The sequence below is a fragment of the Scyliorhinus torazame genome, chromosome 5 (genome assembly GCF_047496885.1).
Source record: "Scyliorhinus torazame isolate Kashiwa2021f chromosome 5, sScyTor2.1, whole genome shotgun sequence".
NCBI lineage: Eukaryota > Metazoa > Chordata > Chondrichthyes > Carcharhiniformes > Scyliorhinidae > Scyliorhinus > Scyliorhinus torazame.
This window is the reverse complement of record NC_092711.1, coordinates 256763941-256789986: the sequence shown is the minus strand read 5'-3', so window position 1 is coordinate 256789986 and position 26046 is coordinate 256763941. Positions and strand designations below refer to the sequence as shown.

The window sequence follows — 26046 nt, the reverse complement described above, 5'->3', positions numbered from 1 at the left end:
ATTTCTATGGGTTTCTAATGATGCATTTTTAGCATCGAAATACAATTTTTTATTTTAATTTTAAAATTATACCTTTTTAGCTGGTACAGACATGGTTAATGCAGAGAGGGATTTCTTTGTTTCAAGTGGAGGTGAAATTGAACTGAAGTACAAAAGATGTGAAGTATTAATAGCTACATTGATGAGTCAGTGGGTAAACATAGTGTTGAGTGCGATAACTGATCTATACAGACACAAAATTCCTCTGGCTGGGGGAACCAGTTGGGTTTCTCTCTTCTGACTACTGTTGACCATTGTTAGAAAGTATATGTCAATGAGGGAAGTTGTTTCCCATGCTAGAAATGCCCACCGACATTTATCCAGATGCTTGACATAAGGGGCGATACTGGAGTGCTGCCATGCCTGTGGAACTGGACTATAATGAGAACACCACTTTCAAGAAAGAAGGATAGAAATTGGGCTGTTGAAACTGCAATGCATCAAATAGCACCCAAAAGCTTAGTTAACGAAACTATTGAAATACACTTAAATACCTGCCTGTCTTGCATTTCCCAGCACCTGTCACATGCAGCCCGTGGTCAGCTCTCCAATGAACTTGCATTTATATAACAACTTAAGGGCATCCCAAAGTGCTTCAGACCTAATTGAAGTGCTATTATGTGGATAAGGAATGGTCAGAAATGAGATAACTGACCAATTACTACACCGAATTAAGGCCTTCATTACCTTGCATCTACAGCTCACGTTTCTGTGTTTTCTTGTTTTAGGAGGAATGGTCCAGGGATAAGACCTTACACATGGCACTTGGCCAAGTTATCAGAGGCACCGCCTGAGGCCACTATGATGCACCATTCATCGGCATGTCTCAGTCTGTCGTGGCACTCAGGATATGACACCAGGTGAGTTTTATGGACTATCAATGTTAGTGGCTGTTTGCATTGTTACTGAGATAGGAATGAGGGGGGGTGGGGGGGGACGTTAAGCTTTCCCAAAAGGCTCAGTTGGTAAATACACCAAGTGTAGTACTGAGCAATATAGAAAATGCCACCAGCTCAAATCCTGGCAAGAGTCAGCCAACCCAGACTCACATGATAATTGGAGGACTAGAAATATCTTCAGCTCCTAGGCTGGGGAAGGGAAAGCCAATAGGAATTTTGCTCCTAATTAATCCCTCATAGCCTTTGCTGAGATGTGCCCGTGTGTGCGTTGGGTTTAAGACTGCATTCAATTTGACTGTCACTTCCCCCATTCAAGTGAAGAACAGTTACTTAGTGAGGTACCAAGCAAGTAAGCAGTGTTTATAGAACCAAAACCTAGAATAAGGCACCCCTACAGAAAAGCAAGAGGAAAAAAAAAACGAGGGATAGACTTTTATAAACCAGTCTAGAAATATAGGAACGCTGACTATTCAGTATGACATTCCTGCATTCTTTTGTTTGAATGTTTATGGTTTGCTGCTGTTTGTCACTGCTGCTGATCTGACAGGAATCATTGTATTTGCCTTAATTACACTCTGACCCTGTCACATGCAACATCAAGGCTGCTAAAATATTTTGTTGAAACACATGTTGATAACATGCTGAAGATACTTGTGTCAGTTGCCTTCTAAACTTGATTAAACCCTACTCCCATTAAGTATTTTGGTTTTACAATATTTTCATGCTGGTTTTAAAAAGAAACACATTGATTTTTATGAGTTAACATCAAGATGCAGAACTGTTGTTTTCCTGTGGGCAGAAAGTGCCTAGAAACATAGTTTTTTTGAAGAAATTTGTTGTGAGGTGTGTTAGTGACATTGGAGGCTAATAATATATATTAATAATCACTTATTGTCACAAGTAGGCTTCAGTGAAGTTACTGTGAAAAGCCCCTAATCGCCATGTTCAGGCGGCTGTTCGGGGAGGCCGGTACGGGAATTGAACCCGCACTGCTGCCTTGTTCTGCATTGCAAGCCAGCTGTTTAGCCCACTGTGCTAAACCAGCCCCAGCTCTGTCTGACTCATAGATTTTTTTTTCCTTCTGGGGCAGCTGTTGTCTTCCACAATAGTGGATTTACAAACATAAAAATATGAAAAAGCAGACAGGGAAAGACCACCAGGTCTATTCAGACAGTTTCAAGTGGTCATGACAGAACTGAAGAAGAAACAAAACTCCCAGTGTAACCACTTGAATGTAATCTCTTGAAAGAAATAGATTTTGAAGATGCTAGGTTGATTTACATAGAATTTAAAGAACATAAACAGGTCAGTCGGCCCAACTAGTTGTGCCAGTGGTTAAGTTTCACACATTCCTCCTCACCTTACTTCATATGTACCCAGCAACATAACCTTTGATTCCTTTCTCCCTCATCTATTTATCTAGCTTCCCTTTAAACACATCTATGCTCTTTGCCTACTTATAATTTCTACATTTTAATTACTGTCTGGGTAAAGAGGATTTTCCTGATTTCCTGATTGGTGTTATTAGTGACTGCTTTATATATTAATGAGAATTTTCTTTTCTCTTTGCCCATTTTTCTAAGTCTCCTACTCTTCTCTTCTTGGATTTCCTTTCCTGATTATTTCTTTGTGCCTCCGATCCAGCTTTGTTCCAGTAACTGTAATTAGCTCCTAATTTAGTTTGGCATGTAGGAACAGGCAGGTCATTCAGCTCCTCTAGTCTGTTCCATCATTCAGTGCGACCTGAGCTCTCAAACCTTTGGTTGAAGTCCGCTTTTCAAATGGAACAATAGTCATTAAAATATGATAATACGTTCTACATGCTTCACTTGCATAATATGCCGATTTTAGTAATTATTTTTAATATAAATTTAGATTACCCAATTAATTTTTTCCAATTAAGGGGCAATTTAGCGTGGCCAATTCACCTACCCTACACATCTTTGTGTTGTGAGGGTGAAACTCATGCAAACACGGGGAGAATGTGCAAACTCCACACGGGCAATGACCCAGAGCCGGGATCAAACCTGTGACCTCAGCGCCGTGGGACTGCAGTGCTAACCACTGCGCCACCGTGCTGCCCTGGATTTTAGTAATTTACACAAAGATGTCAGCGTGGAGGGTATGTTTACTCACCACAGTCTGCTTATTGTTATTGTCATGTTTGACAATTACACAATCATTTTTCATTTCCAGACAGGATGACAAGTTTGTCTTCATTACTGTCAGAGCGGAAAATAATGTTTACAAATGTATGTTATTGGGGAAAGGTAGCCACAATTTTATGGCTGCTTTTACCAATTCTGGGTACTCTGTTGCAATAGATGGCCAAAACTGGGAATATATTCCTATTACTTGAGCAAGCAGTCGCAGGCCAGTTCTTCTAGTTCTTCATTGTTTTTCCATCAGAAATTGGAACAGGAGTATGTTCAGCCCCTGGAGCCTGTTCTGGCATTCAACATTTCAACATTCCTCATGTCCACTTTCCTGCCCTTTCCCGTAACTCTTGATTCCCTTACTGATCAAAGATCTATCCATCTCAACCTTAAAGATGTACAGGGATTCTGCCCCACAGCTCTCTTTGGCAAGGAGTTGAAAGACTCAACCCTCCGAGAGAAACAATTCTTCCTCATCTCAGTCTTAAATTGGCACACTTTTTTTCTGAGACTACGCCCTCTGGTCCTAGACTCCTGCATGAGGGGAAACATCCTCCCAGCATTCACCCTGTCAAGCCCCTCACAAATTCTATATGTTTCAATATGATCACCTCTCATTCTTCTAAGTTCCAATGAGTAGAATCCCAACCTGTTTAACTTTTGCTCATAAGACAATCCCTCCATATCGGGGATCATCCTCGTGAACCTTCTCTGAATCTCCTCCAATGAAATAATATCTTTCCTTAAAATAGGGGACTAAAATTGCTCTCGGTACTCCAGATGCGGTCTTACCAGTGCCTTGTACAGTTGCAGCAAGTCTTCCCTACTTTTATACTCCAACCCCCTTGAAACAGGGGCTAACATTCTATTAGCCTTCCTGATTATCTGCTGCACCTGTGTGCTAGCTTTGTGTTTCATGCACAAGTATCCCCAAGTCCCTTTGTGTTGAAGCTTTCTGAAGTTTTTCTCCATTTAAATAATACTCTGTTCTTTTGTTCTCTTTTCCAAAGTGAATAACCCACATTACACTCCATTTGCCAACTTTTTGCTCGCTTACTTAACCGATTGATATCTCTTTACAAACTGTTTTTATCCCTGTGTCATCTGCAGGTTTGGCTACAGTACATTCACTTTCTTCCTCCGAGTCATTAATATAAATTGTAAACCGTTGTGGTGCCATCTCTCACCTCTATAGAACCCCACTGGTTACAGGTTGCCAACCTGAAAAAGAACACCGTATCCCCACTCGCTGTTTTCTGCCCATTAGCCAACTCTCTATCCATGCCAGTATACTAGCTCCAACGCCATGTGCTCGTACCTTGTGACTTAAATTTTTGTGAGGTAGCTTGCGAATGCCTTCTGGGAGAAAGATTTACTGCAATACAAGAGTCCAGCGCCATCTAATCCACAATGCTGGTGTGAGGTCAGTGTCTCAGGGTTTGAGAGCTCATTGCACCAAGATATTAGCTGTAACAACTTATTGTTGAGCCCCTGAGAGAAGTGACAGTAGAAGCTGACGTGTGGACCAGCGGCTTGTCTTTCTGATTATGCCCAGGAACTTGTGGCAGCTCTATGGTGGGAGGAGCGATTGTTGCTGATCTATGTTACTTTGATACAATTTGTAGCTGCAAACAGGAGCGCAATAACCTTCAATCTGAATAATGTGGCCGTTATCACATCACAGTATCTGCTGGTTACAATCACTGGCTCCTTAAACTCCTTACAGCCTGACATTTACCCACACTATCCGAGGCCTCGAGTGCACTCTGACCCCGTTCCTGGAGAATCCACGTGGCTCAGCTTCAGCCATCATACATCAGCCCAACCCCCGTTACTTGGATATTTTCCCTCCAATTTTGATTCATTGAACATTCTCACATTATCGCAAGGACCTCCTGGAAGTCTGTACAGACGCCCAGGGTTCTGCAGTCCTTATTTTGAGGACCACTGAATTAGATAATTGCTGATCCGTATATTAACTTTGGTTTCATTACCTTCAATATTCTTGCCTACACTTAGCCTCTAAGTGATTTCAAGGCGATCACCAAGGCAAAAATGATGAGATCCAATGTCCCAGTGACTTTGTGTATAATATTAGCCTCAACAAGGAATTTGTTTACAGTGCATAACTGCCCAAGAATGGGAACCTTGTAGCCTTATAGCTAGAAATGTGGTTCTAGATACCAAAAAATGAGGCAGTTACAAATTGCATGCTCATTTTAATGTTTATCTGCATTTTGCTGTGTCTTCCAGTGACTTCCCTACACAGTGGGATCAACTAGCTCTCCATCGTAGCTCAGACCAGAGGAGTTCATTTGGGAGTATGGACAGCCTTGACCAACCCAGCCAAAGCTGTGACCAAAGCACATATCCAAACAAAAGAGACTCTGCCTACAGCTCATTTTCTGCAAGCTCGAACACATCTGACTACACTCTGTCATCGTCAGTGAAAACTGACGAGTCGGCCTCCATGGACAGCATACTACATGGCTTGGGGCCATGGCTGCCAACCAGGTATGGAGATGCCCAGTGCCTTCAAAATGGAAGTGAAGGCAAGGAAAGACCAGCTGAAGAGCAGCTTTGTTCTCACTGTGGGAAGGGATCAGCTATCAGTGATAACATTCTGCCATCCCATGTACATGAAGAAAGTGCTGTAAGTTCTACAAAATCAGCCCCTCCCCCACCACCTGTTCGCAGAGAAAGTTTTGTGGCAGCTAAAGCCCGCTCCGCATCTCTGTGCATGACTAATTCTGACGCACTTGCAGCAACAAGCCTGTTGCTTCAACCTGGAAGGTGGGCTTCTGAAACCTTCCTATCTAAAAGAGATAATTCAGCAGGACAATATACCTCTGTTCCCAAGTGCTCTACACGCATTGCCCCACACTCTAGTAACCCAGCATCCAACCATTGTTCAGTAGATTGTTGCTGTTTGTTAAGACAACAACCAAGACTTTCTTGCCATTCTCACAGGCATAGTGAAAAAACTATTTTGCATGAAAATACAACAATCCCTCGAAAATCCTGTCGATATTTGATGGAGCAGTTGGATTTATACAATTTGATTGAGCCATCCTTTGTTGCCAGTCAATACCTAAGCCTGAGTCAAGTGGAGAAAAATGAAAGTTTGCCTTTGAATTTGCATAGGCACAGTGCACCCGAAAAGTTGTTATCGGCACAAATGCATTCACTACCGATTTCAGACTGTGGTAAAAACAGTTTGGGATTACAGTATAATCAGGAAAGTTACGAATGGGCCAACTGTGTACCAATACCTCAGCAGGAACATCAACTTAACATAGGACATCCTCACAAAGCTTTAGATAAAATTGATTCTTCATTTGAAAAACAGGTAAAGGAGAATTCCTCAAGTCCTGAATCAATGGCAAAAGGGAAGCAACAAGAAGTTGAAGTAGCCACTTTTGATCACTGTTTGGCTGGTCAGCTTCATCCTTCCTCTTGCAAAGCTGAGTCTAGTAGCATAAGTTTCACAAGTGCATCAGTTCATACTACAGCCCAGCAGCAAAACGTACAATTGCTTCCAAAACCACCAGATCAAATGAGTGAGATTGGAAGGATATCTCCAAGTGGCAATACTTTGGAAGACGAGGCAGACTTGGAAGAAGCCAAGAACGAAACTGGCAGAAATACTCGGGTATTGGGTTTTAGAGTAGCCAGGATGCGGCGCAAAAGTGACCGATTTGCCACAAATTTGCGGAATGAAATACAAATAAAGAAAGCTCAGTTACAGAAGAACAAGAGTGCATCTGCGCTGTTACAAATGGAAGAAACTTCTGAAGAATTGGTTGACTCAAGAGAGGAAACGTCTAATTCCTATACCTGTGTTACTTGTGAGTCTGATGTCAGTGGCACGGCAGAAGAAACCACAGATATGAAAACACAGACCATAGATTCCAATAAAAATCTGGATGGTATGGAAAAGGATCGTAAATCAGGAAGTGTGTGTTTACATCCATTGGCCTGCAACTCCTATGTTTCACCAAACAAATGCAAAACAGGGGCTGGTTCATTGTCCCAAAATTTTGATGAGCAGAAGACTGCTCAGGATGTCAGTGGACCTGGCCAAAAGAGATGGACATCTGAAGATAAACAGGAGGCTCAAAGTAAGGTGACAAAGGAAGTTAGGACCGATGAGATGAAAGCTTGTGCAACGGCAGAGTTACAGGAACCAGACACCTCTCCACTGGTGTCCTTTGCAGAGAGGAGAAAATTCTTTGAGGAGACCAGTAAAGGTTTATCTGGGTCTGATTCTTGCAATTTTCTAAGACTTCAGAGTAAATCAAGTACCATTGGTAAATCTAAAGGGCAGGGTTTTTGCAGTAAGTTGCAAGCCCTCCCAAGTGATCGTTTCAGGAAATCCTCAGAAGAAATCTTCCAACACGCCACAGGTAGAGTCAGCCAAGATTTTGAGAAATATCCAGCTTGTTCAGCTCGAAATTTGGAACAAGCAATTCACCATGGGCATGGAGAGAAGTCACATGGGCAGGAATGTGAAAATTTAGATCGCCACAAACCAAATCAATCAAGCATTTTGAAAGGACATTGCATCTCTCATGGTCAGCAAGTGCAACACCCTGACCCAGCTCCAACACTACATTATCAGTATTTCCATCCAGATAACAACCACTTGGAGGAACCTCATCCCACCATAAGGTCCAACCAGTTGCAGTCCTCTTTATCTGAGGTAGGACATAAATCAGACGCTCATTTTAATGTGTCTCATTTGTTTTTGTTGCAAGTTCATTTCTCTGATGAATCATTCAACCTGCTTGTGCTGGCCAGATCAGCAGTGACCCGAGGATGCCACAAAGCTTCCAAAAGAAACAAATTGGCCAATATTTCTCCCTCAGGTGAAGCATCCTCTTGTGCAGCCTCCCCCTTTCTGCAGCTTGAAATCAGGGCTCGTTGTTTGGTGGGGCGGGGTCAGTGTTGCGGAAACTGTGATCATGAGCAAACAGTAAGGTGCCACAGTAAATAAAATCTACCATCTAGTTTACATAACCATTATTTTTAACTGCTGTACCTGTTTTAGAGCTGGAATAAAAAGATAGTACCCTTGCTGCCAATTGACATAATTTTACTTGGTAGTAATGGAACTTCGAACGCGACAAGGCTAACAACATAAACATGAGACTGTGACATTCTCTCTGGTTGAAGTAATTTCAGGTCTTTGATGTGACACTTGAGTGTTTGGTGTTATTGCTGCAACTTGCAGGCCCGCATTTTCTTTCCCAAGTCGGGTAGCTCGAGTTGGGACTTTTCCCGTTTCGCCGTCCTTGCCTCAGAAGAAACTCTTCTGAATGGCAGGATCCTCATTTCAGGGCGGTGCAGGTGCATGATAGCCGGGACCCGTCACTCCTGAATGCTAATTGGAGGTGGCCACAGGGGCTACCAAGCTGTTTTAAAGGCCCATCTTAGTTCTTAGGTTGTTATTTTGTTAAATACTAAGACTGCAGAGCTCACCCCTCATACCTCCTTACACCCTCCACTCACTCTCCATGCCAACTCATCTGTCCCCACGCATCATCCTTTGCTCTTCCGTCCTTCCTGCCAACTCAACTGTACAAACCATCGTAAGACCTCTGGAACCATGTAAAGATGAAATAAAGTCATAAATATCTGTTACAACCTGTACTATGGTTAGAAAGCTCCCACCCATGAAGACCCATTCAAAATATTTAATCCCCTCAAGTACTTAATCCTTTATAAAATGTTCATATCCTCACATTAAAGTCATCTAATCCTTTAATAAGCTATTTGAGATGTTAATCAAATGGTGAACTTGTGAACCCCACAGGTCAAAATCCTGGAACTCCATCCCTAATAGCACAGTGGATGTACCTACACCACATGGACTGCAGTGGTTCAAGAAGGCAGCTCCCCACCGGGCAATTAGGGATGGGTAACAAATGCTGCCTTAGCCAGCGAAATTTGCATCCCCTAAAAATGAATTAAAAAAAAAAAATAATAGATTGTGGACAACAGTGAAACATCGCTAAAGACATAACAATAGCCCTTGGGTAATGTCAACAAACAGCTAATGTAACTACTATGTCAGATTTATTTCAAAACTCATTGCCACAGGAAGGCTGTTTATAACATTTTTTAAATGTTCGGGATTTAAATAACTCCCTGCTTTGAGAGTTTTATGGTTACATTAAAAGTTTACAACTCCCACACTGCAGTTTAATCCCCTAGCTTCAGAGAAAATTAGGTCTGTTTGAACTCAACACTGGGTTCAAATGGCCCTGTTGGGGTTTGGGCTTCCTGTATGAACTATGCCCCTTTTCTCTCCTGGCAAAATTGCAACCTGCCATAAATGAGTCATGACTTGTGGGTTCAGGTACCATCCACCATTTTTTAGGGTTCAAGGAGTCTCTAGGACTCCGCAAAAATCCGGATCATAATGAACCACTGTGTCAAGGAAACAAATTTATGGAGGTGTGTGTCTGCACATTATCATGCTTTCAACAGGCTTGTGTGCCATCAATTAATTTGTGATCTTTTATGTTTTCAACCTCTACTGTGATGTTGGAAATTTAGTTTTCTTATCCTTAAGATTCAAAAATATTGAATAGATTGCTGATGAGGAGCACCAAACACAGGAACTCCTAAAACTCACTTGTAATATTCTGACACCGTGTTGTTAGAAATGAACTGTTGTCTTTCTTTGCAGAAGATAAAAAAATACATTTTGATAAAAAGCACAACTTGCATTTCTTTCACCTTGCGGAAAGGAAAAAGCCTGTATTGGCATTTTCCTTTAGCTTATAGCTTTCTCCCTTCCTCTTCCTTGAGGCACTCGCAATGCATGAGGTATAGTTCCATATCCTCTGGTGCTTTTCTAATAATTGTGCCCATTTAAACAATACATATAATTTGACTGTTTGAACATGATGTGGCATCACAGCCAAGCCCTGAATCTGTACTTTCCCAACATTGAAAGTTCCCAACATGCTTTTCATCCAAGAGTGGTTAGAGAACAGTCAGGAAAATTAGTCTTTTGTCCATCTTCCAAGGTTCTGGCTCCTGCTTGTCCAGTTAGCATACAAAACTAGATGAGAGGAAACTTCCTCCAAGTGAATGTTGGGAAAAGCAAAGCCGTTGTCTGCCGACCTTGCTATAAACCTCGTTCCCTAGCTGCTGACTGCATTTCTCTCCCTGGCAACTGTCTGAAGTTATTCCAGACTGTGTGCATACTTGGTGTCATAATGTGTCCCCAAGATGTGCCTTCAACCGCACATCTGCAGTCACCAACTACCTATTTCCAACTTTGTAACATCACCTGCCTCTGCCCCCTGCCTCAATTCATTTGCTGCTAAAACCCCCATTCAATGCTTATGCAAACTCTAGTCTGAACTAATAATAATAATCTGTATTGGCTTATATTAGGCTTACATTAACATTGCAATGAAGTTACTGTGAAAATCCCCTAATTGTGACACAATGAGACAGGCAGGAGAGTTTAGATGACCTCAAGTTTATGAAGGGTAGAATGTGGGAGGTGTCATTACTTTCACCAAGTCTTCCCCTATGACTCCTGTGCTCACTGACTGAAACTGGGTCCTGGGTAAGCAACACTACAATTTGAAAATACTCATCCTTGTTTTCAAATCGTTCCAAGGCCTTGACCCCTCCCGATCTTCGTAATCTTTGCTAGCCCTCAGTCCTCTGAAGTAGTTGTGCTCATCCAATTTTGGGCTCTCGAGCATCCCCAATGGCTCCACTATTGGTGGCCATCACTTCAACTACCTAGGCCCGAAGCTGTGGAATTCCCCCTCTAAACCTCTTAATCTCTCTACTTCGCTTTCCTCCTCTAAGATGTTCCTTAAAACCAATCTCATTGACACAGTTTTTGGTCATCTGATCTCACTACTTTATGTAGCCTTGTGTCAAATTTTGTTTAGTACTACTGTGAAGGGCCTTGAGATGTTTTATTACGGTAAATATGTTATTAAATACAAGTTGTTGTAATGTCCTCATTTCTTCTACCCAGACTGAAGAGCATAGGCCAAGGTTCCAGCAACTCGTAAGATGACATACTTGCCATCCACTAGCCATTGGAAGACTAGCATATTGTTTTGACAACCCTCTGGAATCAAACTAAAATATTTCTTGACACAAATGTTTTTCTTTGAGTTGGGACAATTTGTACTCCCTTCATCAATGAGATTTTGTGTTGATTAATTTAAGAATTTAATTTTTATCTTCATCTCCTCTCTGTCTGCCTTTCTTCTCCCCCGCCACATTTCCTAACAGTTAATTACTGGTCAATCATTTGCTAGTTTTGTTCTAGTGGTATCTGCGCTAGTCATTATCTCAATTAAATGGTCATTCTTCATGTGTGACCATGAGGAATGAGTGCTCGTAAACCCTGAGACGCTTGACAATCCTAACTTTGACCACAAAATCCAATATCCACAAAAAGGAGGGTGGATAGTGATCAGGAACTCTATTTATTCCTTTTATATTAGAGGTGATGAGGGTGTTTGCAGCATTGTGTGTCACTGTTTCGCTAATATTAGCTAACTTGCTGCAAACCAGAATTCAACCTAGGATGTCTTGAAACTGGTTTGATTTAACTCAATATTTTTATGCAGCAAAGTAGCAGAGATGCATCAGATTAGACAACTCAGCCTGCCTTGCCCAGAACTCCTTTGTCTTTCCTGTTGGGCTCCTTAGACTGGGTTTTACATTCCTCACCGGTAGGTTTGAACATTGAGGGTGGAGAGTAAAATCCAGCGGGTGGCCTGACTGCATCTACCCACCCACTCCTGACCTCTGTTATTTTACAGGACATGGAGGTTTTGGGTAGCCTGCCTACCCTTGGGCCTATCAATGCCCTTCAATGGCCACTGGCCACCACCAGTATTTTACCTACACTGGATGAAGGCCCACACCATAGACAAAGCCCAGAAGCTTCAGAGGGTGGTGAGTGGACCCAACAAGAGATGTAATTCTCTTCCCCCCCCCCCCCCCCCCCCCCCCCCCGCTAATTTACTCTCTCTCGGTCTCTTGAATCCAGCCCCATACCGCCACTTCCATGCTCCAACTCCCCTCCTACTGAAATCCCTGACCCTGGACTTAGCTCTCAATCCAGACTCCTTGGCATTAGGGACTGCCTGTTGTCTCAGCAGTGGCCACTGCTAGCTGGGACTACAGAGTGCCAGCCAATCAGTTTGGGGCTCCAGAGTGCCAGCCAATCAGTTTGGGGCTCCCTCTTGGGGAAAATTGGCAGAGATTTCTCCTTAAAACAATTAATGCTGTTCCCAGTGTTAAATTGCAGCAGGGCAGCTGTAGGGATCGTGGATGTGCTCTCCCCTGAAATTTTAGCTGGAAGGGGGTTGGTGGGGGGTGGTGGCAGGGGAGAGATTGATGGGGGCAACAGCATTCCGTAATGACCAGTCGCTGCAAAACAAATAAAAAAAATTGGGGATATGCAAGAATGTCAAAGGGAGCAACAATTTATCCTCCCTGAGAAAAGGATGTTGATCGGTTCACAAGTTGACTGAGGTCAAGGCGTTGTCATGGAGAACACACCAGAGAACCAATGTTCCCTCATGCTTTTGCTTGGTTCACAAAAGGTGCAATGCCTGGATATTTTAGAATTTTAAAACGTGGAGGACAAGAGTTACCTGGTGAATTCTCCATTGTAATGCCTCAAGCAATCAGAATCAACTTACCAACCAATCAACACACTTTTCTCGTGCAGCATGAATTGTTGCTTCCTTTGAAATTTGGCATTCTTGTATCTGTCCTAATGAATCGAAGACAAAAAGCTTCAATTGCATGTCTTTTATTTTTCAGCAATACTGTATTGCCAAGACTATTAATATCCAGTCTTGAGTTTCAGTGGCTCCAGGTTGTTAAAAAGCAAGATAGAAAATTGCAGAGGCTTTGATCAACAGATTTGAATACTCCCTGACTACTGTAATGGCATCAGAAGATTGGAGGATTACTAATTATGCATAATTGTTTAAAAAGGAGGAAGGGATAATCTGAATAATTATATGCCAGCAGGTTTAACTTCAGCTGTGGACAAATTATTGAAATTAATTTAGAGGGAAAGTATTAACCTTCAATTAGAAAGACATAGATTAATCAAGGAAAGTCAGCATGGATTTGTTGAAGGTCATGTCTATAAGGCCATAAGATATAGGAGCATAGTTAGGACATTCGGCCCATTGAGTCTGCTCCGCCATTCAATCATGGCTGATATGTTTCTCTTCCCCATTCTCTTGCCGTCTCCCCATAACCCTTGATCCCCATACTAATCAAGAACCCATCTATCTCTATCTTAAAGACACTCAGTGACTTGGACTCCATAGCCTTCTGCGACAAAGAGTTCCACGGACTCACCACCCTCTGGCTGAAGAAATTCATCCTCATCTCTGTTTTAAAGGATCGCCCCTTCAGTCTGAGGCTGTGCCCTCGGGTTCTAGTTTCTTCCACGAGTGGAAACATCCTCTCCACGTCCACTCTATCTAGGCCTCTCCGTATCCTGCAAGTTTCAGATTGATTCCCCCCTCACCCTTCTAAACTCCATCAAGTACAGACCCAGAGACCCCAACCACTCCTCGTATGACAAGTCCTCCATTCCGGGGATCATTCTTGTGAACCTCCTCTGGACCCTCTCCAAGGCCAGCATGTAATTTCTTCGATATGGGACCCACAAACTGCTCACAATATTCCAAATGGGGTCTGACCAGAGCCTTATACAGCCTCAGAAGTACATCCCTGCACTTGTATTCTAGCCCTCTCAACATGAATGCTAACATTGCGATTGCCTTCCTAATTGCCAACTGATCCTGCCTGTTAATCTGAAGAGAAACCTGAACTAGGACTCCCAAGTCCCTTTGTACTTCTCATTTCCAAAGCCGTTTCCCATTTAGAAAATAGTCTATGCCTCTGTTCTTCTACCAAAATGCATAACCTCACACTTTTCTACATTGCATTCCATCTGCCAGATGGCAATCTGGTCAAAAAGATCCCTTAGGATCCAAAAGAGCGTTACAAGTAGGATTCAAAATTACTTTGGTGGTAAAGGCTAATGACTGACGGATGGTGCTGCGAGCAGTGGCGTTTTAGTTGGCCCCACCCACTTCCGGTAGCCTAAGACGGGGGGAAACGCCACGAAGTGGCTCCCGCTGGAGTACTGTACTTTTTGCCTGTTTTCTTAGTACCACTGAGTGATTACTCTTGAAAACCCATATAATTGTTGTAATAAAGATCTTGTTTGGCTGAGATGCCCAAAAACGTCAAGGAGAAGAAGGCTGAGAGCTGAAGCTCGTCGATGGAGTCTGAGGCGCCCCATAGATTATCGGCAGGTAAAATGGCAGAGTCAGTTTCTAGTGCTCCGTCCATCCACGAACGGCAGAGAGGCTTTCCAGTACCTCAGCCAAAGAAATTGAAAAGCACCGATGAATAGTGTCGGAGACCTTGGAACCATTCAAGTGGCTCTGGAGTAAACTAATCAGACCGTGGATTCCCAGGGAGCCACAATCAAAGAAATGGAAGTGGCCATATCGGGCCATAGCGATTGGATTGCCTCACTGAAATTTGAGCTGTTTTTGTGATCGAAGCAAATAAATCGCTGAGGGTCAAAATACATTACCTAGAAAATAGGTCCAGGAGGCAAAATATTTGGATTGTGAGGCTGCCGGAGCGGGTGGATGGCCCAATGCCCACGGAGTACTTCCCAAGCGTGTTTGGTATGATGGTGATGAGGGTGGAATTATATCCCCACCTGGAATTGGACTGAGCCCATTGTACACCTGCCGAGGCCTCGTCCTGACGATCCACCATGTGCAGTGATAGCGAGGTTCTGCAGTTTCAAGGAAAAGGAGAGATGGGTTTTGAGGTGGGCAAAGGAACAATGTGACTTTATGTGGGAAGGCCACTCCCATCAGGTTCTAACAGTGCATGGGTGCGAAGCTGTCGAAGAAGAGTGCTGCGTTCGATGGAGTCAAGGCTGCCCTTTATAAAAGTGGAGTCCAGTTTGGTTCGGTCTACCCAGCTGGGCTCAGTCTTTTCCCGCCAAAGTTAGTCTATCTTCTCGATTTGCCAGGAGAAGCGGACTCTTTTGTTTAAAAAACATAAGTTGGGCGCAGTGTAGTTAAGTTTTCGGTTCTGTTGATGGGCATCTTGAATTGTTACATTGTTGGGGTTTCATGTTTGTTCTTGTTTTTTTCTTGTTCTTGTTGGAGTTGAACTCATATAGTTCTTGTCTCGATTTGGGATTATTCATTATGTGGGGTTCTGTTTGTTGTGATATATAGCTTCCTTTCGGCGCATAAGGTACATGGGGTTCTGGTATTTTGTTCTTTATAACTATTTTTCTTTATCTCCAGTTGGGAGCTTCCCTGTTAAGAATTGGTTAATGGAAGCGGTTTTGGAGGGTTCACTGCAGCTCATTATAGTTGTTTTTTTTAGATAATTAGCTTAGAGTTCTTGTTTTGTTTGCGTTTGTGCGCAGTGGTTAGCACTGCTGCCTCAAGGCGGTGAGTACCTGGGTTCGATCCCGACCCCGGGTCACTGTCCGTGCGGAGTTTGCATATTCTCCCCGTGTCTGCATGGGTTTAACCCCCACAATCCCAAGATGTGCAGGGCAGGTGAATTGGCAACACCAAAATGACCCTTATTGGGGAGAAAAAAAAGAATTGAGTACTCTAAATTTATAAAGAATTTTTTTTTTTTTTTAATCAAAAAATTGATGTCTGCTTTCAGTTAGGCGGGAAAGACCACCAGAATGGGTGGGGTTCTGCTCCAAAGAGACCGGCAGTCGGGGCCCAGCCCTCCCAAAATTTTTGTTTTATTATTGGGCAGTCAATATTCGGGTATATTGTTGTGTTTTACCGATCCTGGTTCCATATGGGGAGAAATGGAAGCGAGCTCCTGCAATAGTTACGGCACCACTGCCTTTTTAGCTGTTAGATTTTCCTCAAAACCAGTGGTGGTCTCTGAGAATTTGGAAGAGTAAGGCAACATTTTGAGCTCCTTTCCTTGTCTTCGCTGGCCCATTTGCAATAAGCACCTTTTCCTATGAGGTGGCTTGGACTCGACATTTAAGTCTTGAGAGGGGAAGAGTCTGAAGAGGTTTGGGGACCTCTTCGTGGAGGGGGAGGTTTGCTATTTTGCTGAGTTAGCTGAGAAATCTCAACTTCCCGGTTCCAATCTTTTCAGGTAGTTTCAAATTTGCGGGTTTTCGCGCAAAGCTTTTTCCCTTCTTTCCACAAATCCTTAGGTAGCAGGGCAGGTCTAGAAGATGATTAAGGTGGCATCTGGCATGTTCCCATTTTTAGCCGAGGCATGAAGTTAAAGAACAGGGAGCTTATGCTAAAACTGTATGTAACACCAGTTAGACCTTGAGTACTGCAGATAATTTTGGTTACCAGGTTACAGGAATGATGTGATTGCACCAGAAGGGGTACAGAGGAGATTAACAAGGATGTTGCCAGGGCTGGAAAATTTTGAGGGGAGATTGGACAAGCTGAGTGATTTCCTTGAAAACAAAGGAGGCTGAGCAGTGACTTAAGTGAGGTATATAAAATTACTGGAGCCTAGATAGAGAAAATAAGGACAACCTATTTACCTTAACATAGAGTCCAAAGGTATTAGAAGCGAGATGAAAATATTTTTTTCACCCAATGTGTAAGGACCCAGAACTCTGAAAGAGTGACAGGAGCAGAAACCCTTAAGATCTTTGAATAAGTACTTGGATATCTATTTGAAGAACTAAGGCATACACTGTTACCGACGAGTGCAGGAGGGTGGGTTTAGGCCGAGTAGCTCCTTTTTGACACGATACAGACACGAAGGTCCAAATGGCCTCCTGTGTGATAGATTTTCTGTAACTTTTATGAAAGCCCATCATTCCAGATAGCAAGCTCCTGAATGAGACCGTCCCTAGAGAATCATTGATGCTGAATCAAAATGGCTGAATGGAATCTCTCTTCCTATATAAATAGCCTTTAAGATCATTGTGACACGCTTCTGTGTAAAGTCTGTTCTTTCGATATTCAGTCTGAATTTGTAAAATTCCTTTTCGGTCGCAGCACTCGAGCAGTGGAATTTCGTGGGAGTTGCTATGTATTTTCAGGCTGAAAGGAAATAGAATACACAAAGGAAGCCATGGCTGAGTCATGTGGGAGGGTCTCCTGAATGTCTGACAATGAATTGCATGGATGGTAACGGAATCAGTAATATAGTTTGCATGTGTAGATTAATGCATAGGCATTGAATTAAGTTAGTGCTGTGTCAGCAGTGGCACAGGTGTTGGCATTCGCACATCTTGAGTCACAAGGTTTGGGGTTCAAGTCCCACTCCAGGGCTTGAGCAGAAAGCTTGCAGTTGGGAATGCTATAATGTTGTGGTGCCATCTTCTGGATGAGATATTAAACTAATCTGACTACATGTTTATTCGTTTGTGGGATGTAAGAGTCACTGGCAAGGCCAGCATTTGCTGCCATCCGTAATTGCCCTTAAGGTGGTGATGAACCACTTCCTGGAATCACTGCAGTAAATTCACTTGGTACGGTTAGGAAGGGAGTTTCAAGTTTTTGACCCAGCTACAATGGCAATATAAATCCAAATCAGAGTGGTGTTTTGCTCAGAGGGCAACTTGCAAGTGGGTGGTTTTCCCATGGGTTAACTGTCCTTGCCCTATTAGTTGGAGATCCCTGAGGAACTGCTGCAGCACGTTCCAGGGGTTGAGATTGTAGCCATCTGGGATGGCCACTTACAAAGGATCCTGGGAAATATGGCCACCTGCAAAGGACCATGGGAAATATGGTCAACCAGGACTCAGACACTCAGAGCTTATGTACATTGGCAACTCCAATAACTAGACGCTATCGAAACCCCCAGTACTTTGTATTCTAATGGCCCATTTCCCCAGAACAAAAGACCTGTGCTCAGGTAACAGATACCGAAACAGACTCATTGTTGCCACTCCCTTTGCTCAGGGAGCCCAAAAAGCCACGGTCAATGACCGCTCAGGACATGCCCCGCCATCAAGGCACCCACCCCTTTATTGGCCAAAATCGAAGGCAGTAATCGAAGCCTGCCAAATTATTGGGTCCAAAGCAAAGGACCGCCCAAAAGAGCGTGAAACCCCAGAAGGATAAAGAGAGACACTGCCATGTGTTCAGTCTCTCTTGGCCCCGGCGCTCGGTCTCTCTTGGCCCTGACCTGCACCTAAAACCAAGTGCAGCATCACTACCAGCAGACAAGTTCAAGACCAACGATCGCTACCAGACGGATGAGCCCAGCAGAAACAAAGTCACTTCTCCAGACCCAGCCACGCAAGATCTGAACAAAGGCCTTGTTCCTCTGTATAAAGCCTGGTGCCTGAAGTTAAGTACAGGTTGTTGTAGTGTTAGGTGTAATTTAGCTTGTAGCGTATTATGGTGCATGTTGAAGTAATTCTTGTGTGTAAATAAACTATCATTGAACTTGAACAAACCAACTGGTTGTTTGGTCTTTGATCATATCTGGTAAAACCTTGTGGTGGTATCATTTGATACCTGGCGACTCTGAAAAGCAATATCATCATTAATAACTGTCATATCAGTATCCAGTTAAAAAGAGCAACAAGATGTTTTGCTTCCAACAACCACAACCATCTTCCTTTGTGCTAGGTAGGACTCTAACCAGTGAAGTGTTTTCCCTCGATTCCCATTTCTTTCAATTTTGTATGGGAACCTTGATGCTCAGCCACATGCTGCCTTGATGTCAAAGGCATTCACTCTTACCTCCACTTTTGAATGAGCTCTTCTGTCCATGTTTGGACTAAGGCTGTAATGAGGCCCGAAGTCAGTGGCCCAGGTGGATCCCAAACTGCATGTCAATTAGGAGGATATTGCTGTAAAGCTGCTTGTTAGCATTGTCAATTAAATCTTTCAAGACTTGAACATATTTCTTTTCTTTGCAGAAGACGGGTTTCTGCATGTGAATCCATATTGCTTATAGCAAGCATAAATGAGTCACATTATGAACTCAACTGATTATCTTAAATTGGCTTTTAGTGTAATTATTAGCACACTCAGAATTGTTTGGCAAGTGGCCCAATTGCAGAAAATTACATCTAACAGGAGACATGGGGCACGAATCAGCGGAGTTGAATTAAAGTCCGCTAAATGGTGCATTTAGTGGGGTGTGTCTTGCCGTCTACTGAGGCTCGCCAGCAAGAAATCCCTAAGTGCACTCTCGGGTGGAGAGAATCTCCCCGAGGCCAAAAAAAAGGCAAAGTGCCATTGAATAGTGTGATGTTTCTCGGCACTGCAGGCGCCTGAATTTCCTGAAATTCTATGCCCTATTGTTATCCACTTCTCTTGGGTAAATATCTGTTTACTGTGTTCCTACCCAAATCCGCATATTAAAGACCTTAGTTAATCTGTTTTCTAAACCAATTTCCATTTGAAAATCTTTTATTCATACATTCACCAGAACACCATTCCCAATATTAGATTCCTTGGGCGGGATTCTCCCCTACATGGCGGGGCGGGCTGTACCAGCGCCGAGGAGTGGCGTGAACCACTTTGGCGTCGGGCAGCCCCGACGGTGGGGAGTCCTCCGCACCTTCAGGGGCTAGGCCGGCGCGGGCGGGGTTGGTGCCACGCCAGCCGGCACCAAAATGCTTGGTGCCGCGCCAACCGCTGCCGAAGGGCCTCCGGCGGCCTTTGCGAGTTGGCACATGCGCGGGAGCACCAGCGTGTGCTGGTGTCATCCCAGCGCATGCGCAGGGGGGGGTTCTCCGTGCTGGCCATGGCGGACCGTTACACCAGCCGGCACGGAGGGAAAGAGTGCCCCCACGGCACAGGCCCGCGCCCGCGGATTGGTGGGCCCCGATTGCGGGCCAGGCCACCGTGGGGGCTCCCCCCCCCCCCCCCCCCCCCCCCCCCCCCCCGAGGACTCCACAGAGCCAGGTCCTGCCGGTACAGACCTGGTGTATTTTACGCCGGCGGGACATGCCGAAAAGGGGCGGCCACTCGGCCCATCGCGGGCCAGAGAATCGTTGGGGCCCCCAATGGGCGCGGCGGGATTCCCGCCCCCGCAGAACAACCGGCACCGGAGAATCCAGCAGCTGACGACAGGGTGGGATTCACGCTGCCCCCTGCCGATTCTCCGGCCTGGCGGGGGTCGGAGAATCCCGCCCCTTAATTTTCATTTTATCTCAACTTCTTGACACCACACAATTGAACAACATTATATGTGAATTTCACTGCTGGGCAATACAAGGTACATAGGCTGGTAATCAATGATCAGCTGGTGGAATCAAACTGCATGTTGCTTCAGTTGTTCATAATAGACAGAGTACAGACCGTACTCAACCAGCCCATGCTTGCAAACCCCAAAGTAAAGCATCTGCTGTTAGATGTGATTCCACAATTGGCAGTAGTTGCTGAACAATCCTGAGTACACCAATAGATACAATAACAATGAATTTAAGATAACCAGTCGAGATTATAACATGGTTCATTTCCACATGCATTCATTAACAGGGACCCATTCTCTGCAAACAAAACCCTGCACCCTTTTTCGAATTAGCTGGGAGTTTGGGGAACCTATGGTGCTCAGTTGGTTTCTCCATGGTAATGCCTCAGTCAATCAAAGTCCACCAATCAGCACCTTTTTCTCCTGTTGTGTAAATTGTTATGATCATTTGATATGCTTGTGTTTGTCCTGATGAATGCAACATGAAAATCTTTGGTAGCATGTCTCTCTTTTCAGCAATATTCAAGCTCTGTAGTACCAAATTACATTCCGTTTCAGCAGGAGAGGACTGCCAGTGCTTGTCAAATTGTACTCCCAACAGCTTCATCTTATTCTTGGCTTATTGATTTTTATCTAAATGTTTACAAAAAAATTTCACTGTGCCTCCAATGCAACACAAGCCATGTGAGACGAATGCAATAGTAATGAAGGTGTTGAATAAGATGAAGAGAACTGCTGAACAATTGGAATGTGTTTCTGGTATTGAGGTATTTTTCACACCACATTTGATATCAAATTAATACTCCATATTTCTAGTGCAGTTGACCCTCCTAGGTCTATACTGCTAAGCCTTTTTTTTAGGTTCTACGTACAGTATCCATTCATTGTGATATGTTTACTTGAGTTGCTAATTAAAGGAACTGTCTCAGTCTAGCTAGCAAGAGTAATGCCAAGACAATGCTGATGTGTTTCCCAACTGTGCTGTAAATAGGATTGCGGATGTTTCTCTGTACTGACAGGCAATCTTCTTTGCAGGGATGTCCGGTGGAAAAATTGGGTCAGACCGAGATAATAAACAGGAAGTTTACTCCAACAGAAAGGTAGGAGTTTAAGTGATTAATGAATGTAACGTCTTCATCTTTTCCTGCCCACCATTGCATGATGCTGTTGAATTGTCGAGCATATTTTTGATTGAGGAATATCCTCCACCCTCCACTCCGTACAGGTTAAACTTAATAAAAGATTCAATCCTTTTGTTTATGTTCTCCTGCCAGCTTACAAGTACCCACCATCACAATCCCTGCTGTCCCCAGTCACTTATGGAAAACTAGAATTTTAAATGTGAAATTTCATGATAGGAAACAATTAGCTTACTGATGACATAGATCCTGAACTATCTGCCTAACTCAGGGGAGCTCATAATATAGGCCTTTTATTGCCCATCTCCTCTTCATCTATGACCTTTGGCAGAACTGCTGCTCCATCGGAGTAGACTTCCATTCAGGCCTTTGGCATCATGTCAAATCTCTGATTCTGTGAAGTTCACTCTTGTTATTCAATGAGAGAAAGCAAAGCCGGAATATTAAAAAAACTCTCCCAGCATCCATTGCACAAGTTAATAAGGCCCTTATTAAAACTATAGTTGAAGAGTGTTGCCACTTCTCTGGTTTCCTTTCTCCTCTTCTGAGCTGAGAAAGTCCTCCATACCTGGCCAGCCTCCTTTTAAATCAGTAGCTGTTTTCATGGGGAATTGTGGATGTGCCAATCACTTTGTTTTAACACTATGTGCCCTGGTAAGACTCTCGCTATTCATCATCATGGCCTAATTTCACAGGTGTAACTTTGGTAAACAGACTGAGCCCATCATTTCTTTAATGCCATAATATCTGTCCTTCGTGAACTCCACATACTATGAACAACACTGTTTATTCCAAGTACCACATTAATTAATCTTGAACATACTTGCCTTCCACAACTTCTCACTCTTACTTGAACTTTGGATAACATTTCTTGATTTACCTTGTTAACAAAAAACTGTTGTTCATCTACATTGACCGCTTTTGCAGCTCTCCTCTCACTAAATCTAATTAAAGGCTATAATAATCTTTATTGTCACATGTAGGCTTACATTAACACTGCAATGAAGTTACTGTGTAAAGCCCCTAGTTGCCATATTCTGGCGCCTGTTCGGGTACACAGAGGGAGAATTCAGAGTGTCCAAATTCACCTCCGAGCACATCTTTCGGGACTTGTGGGAGGAAACCGGAGCACACGGAGGAAACCCACGCAGACACGGGGAGAACCTACAGACTCCGCACAAACAGTGACCAAGCTGGGAATCGAACGTGGGACCCTGGCGCTTTGAAGCAACAGTGCTAACCACTGTGCTACCATGCCACCCAAGTATTTCTCAGTTAATGTTTCCATGTTTGAGTCAACAGCTTCAACATTTTAAAAATAGGTTTGCATTTATTTTTCATTTATTCACTCAATGTGGGTGTCACTGGCATGGCCAGCACTTATTTCCCATCGTTGATTGTCCTTGAGAAAATGGTGGTAAATCTGCCTTCCTTATCTGCTTTGGCCTGTATATTAGGTAATTTGGACATTTTGAATTCTCCCTCTGTGTGCCCGAACAGATGCCGGAATGTGGCGACTAGAGGCTTTTCAGAGTAACCTCATTGTAGTGTTAATGTAAGCCTACTTGCGATAATAAAGATTTTTTATTTATTTTTTTAAATTATTCAGACCCATAGCAATGTGGTGACAGCCTTTTAAAATGGCTGAGCAAGTCACTCATTTGTCAAGCAGGTGGTTCATGCCTTCTTCTCATGGTCAATTAGGGTTGGGCAACAAATGCTGGCTTTGACAGGAAAACCTGTGAATTTAACTCCAATTTCCCTCATAACTGTCAGTCATACACTAACTCTCTGATGGTGTATGTGTAACTAGCAATAATAGGTGTGATGAATGAGAAAGGATAACAAAATTAAATCTTCAGTAAGTTTTCAGAACAAGCTTGCTCCAGCGAAGTTTGATGAGGTCTGTGTGGTAGTGCCAGGTATTGCGGTACCGAAGAGGCAGATGATCATTGGTTCACCCCAGGAGGTTACCATTGGCTGTTGATACGTGGCTCCGCCCTGACAGGCGGAGTATAAGAAACGGTGCCGTTACAGCAGCCTTCATTTTCTGTACCGAAGCTGCTGGGGAACAAGTTCTAGTAGATTAAAGCCTTCAGTTATGAAATCACTTTGTCTTGAGTGTAATTGATTGCGCATCAGTCTGCCTTGAGCTCCTCAATGTGGGCTCACCTTTCAGGGCCAGTTTAAAGTTATCTGCTAGCATCTGTAACTGGAAGTAATGCTATAAGCCACTGATATTCAGAATGAAACAATTGCTCAACTCATTCTGCGATGCACTAGAGTTCCAGGTGATACCACTTTTAATGGGCCTAGCCTTTTTCCCACCTCCTTGCACTCTGGTTTGGCTTGGATCTTGTGTGAAGGTGACGTCTCTGAACTGGGAAACTCAGTCAGGACTCACCTGTACTTGGACTTCACACGTCAAAACTGACTGGCACAGATCGACTCAAACCAAACCAAGAGATCATACATGGGGAAACAAACTCCGTATTTGGGGCATTTATGATGAGGCATTCTCATCTAAACTCAGCTCAGCAACAATATTTCTAAATCACACTTTGAGTTTGGATTCAATAAAGGATGATTTTCATAGGAATTAGGTTGGAAAGGCTGGGGGTGTTCCCACTGGCTTTTAGAAGAGTGAGTGGTGACTTGATTGAAATATACCAGATCCTGAATGGTCTGGACAAGGTCTTGTGGGAAGGATGTTTCTTACCCTCTTGTGGGTAAGTCCAGAACTAGGGGGCACTGTGTTCAAATTAAGGGTCACCCTCATTGGTTTTGCGACATTGGAACCTCTCTGCCTCAGAAGGCGGTGGAAACTGGCTCAGTAAATATTTTTAAGGTGGACACAGGTAGATTCTTGTTAGGTAAGGGAATCAAAGGAGATAGATAGGAAAGGGAATCAAAGGGGATAGATAGGAATGTAAAATCGAAACACAAACCGATCAGCTACGATTTTATTGAACAGTAGAGCAGGTTTGAGGGGCCGAATGGCCTACTTCTGCTCCTATATCATATATTTGTATGATTTACAGCACACAGAGAGATCATTCATATCATGGTGCTGCTACTCTCTCCAGTAACCTCATTCAACCCCTGAGCCCAAGATCTTTTATATTCCTCCTTTTCAAATAAATATCTGATTCCCTTTAAAGTTAGGTTCTAATCTGTACCTGAATAACCATGGGTGGTGAAATGTTTCACAGTGCAATAACATTAGGGTCAATAGCTTTCTTCTTCCCTTCCTGTCTGTTTGGCCCAGTAGAAAATTCTTGCCTTCCATTTTGGATTCACTCAATAATCTTTCACTATTGGACGGCAAGGTGACACAGTGGTTAGCACTGCTGCCTACGGCGCTGAGGACCCGGGTTCGATCCCGGCTCTGGGACACTGTGTGGAGTTTCAACATTCTCCCCATGTCTGCGTGTATTTCGCCCCCACAACCCAAAGATGTGCATGTTCAGTGGATTGGCGACATTAAATTAATCATAATAATAACCGCTCATTGTTACAAGTAGGCTTCAATGAAGTTACTGTGAAAAGTCCCTAGTCGCCACATTCCGGCGCCTGTTCGGAGAGGCCGGTACGGGAATTGAACCCGCGCGGCTGGCATTGTTCTGCATTACAAGCCAGCTGTTTAGCACACTGTGCTAAACCAGCCCCTAATTCCCCCGTAATTGGAAAAAGAAAAGGAATTGGGTATTCTAAATTTATTTTAAGAAAAATAATCTTTCACAATTTACCCACAGTAAAGACTTTGGCTTCCACCTGTCCCCTTAACTGGCTGCTCTTCTCTCATTGTTGCTCCCACCCACCATCGTGCTCTTTCTTATCCTAGTTCTCTGGGAATGTCTGCTGGCTACCCTCCACACAATTCTCTGGTGGTGGTCAAGCGAGATTACCAAACTTTAAGAACAGCCAGCAACATCAGAATGGAGCGGGTGGGCACATTGTGGGAAATTTAAGTCGCTAATCTCCAAGGCTGCTGGCGGCACAGCTCGGGAGAGATATCCCTTGTTCCAAGAAACACCGGAGAGGATTAGGAATCCCACAACACACTACGCTGGCAGCAGTCCAGATTTTGTCATCGTGCATTACCTTCACTATCCTCTGCATCCCTTTCAATTCCTGTTTTATGATTTTGAGAAAAAGCACCCTTTAGTAATGCTACTGCTGATTTGAGGCACTCCACCATTTCCACTTCCAGTGGTGAAGGCACAGTTGTTATTTCCATTTCTTCGTGCTAACATTCATTACCTTGAAGAACACAAGTTAAATTCATTTTATAAGACGTTTTCTAATCCATCAGTTCCTGAGAAGTCTTCAAATTTTTTTTAATGTGTTTCTAAAGAAACTCCAGCCATCTTTAACAATTTTGCACTTCCTTAATATTGCATTGAATTACCAGCTTGGATTAGGTACTCAAGTCGTCAATAGATTTTAAACCCACAGTCTTGTGACTGAGGGGCAAACATCCTACTCCTATTTTTTCCTTCTCCGATTACTATCCTTCTAACCACAGACCCCCCCCCCCCCCCCCCACTAACCTTCCCCCAGTCTTGATCATGCCTTGTG

At 43.6% G+C, this 26046-nt stretch overlaps 1 protein-coding gene across 4 annotated transcripts in view; it reads left to right on the top strand.

Annotated features, from left to right (window-relative positions):
* The window catches only part of LOC140421067 (protein Shroom4-like), a 196508-nt gene that overhangs the window by 109816 nt on the left and 60646 nt on the right, over positions 1 to 26046 (top strand). For all 4 annotated transcript variants that reach the window (XM_072505411.1, XM_072505407.1, XM_072505408.1 and 1 more), the window contains 3 exons: positions 768 to 899; positions 5348 to 7796; positions 21362 to 21426. In XM_072505411.1, coding sequence (XP_072361512.1) covers positions 768 to 899; positions 5348 to 7796; positions 21362 to 21426 — 2646 coding nt within the window. The remainder of the gene's footprint in view (positions 1 to 767; positions 900 to 5347; positions 7797 to 21361; positions 21427 to 26046) is intronic.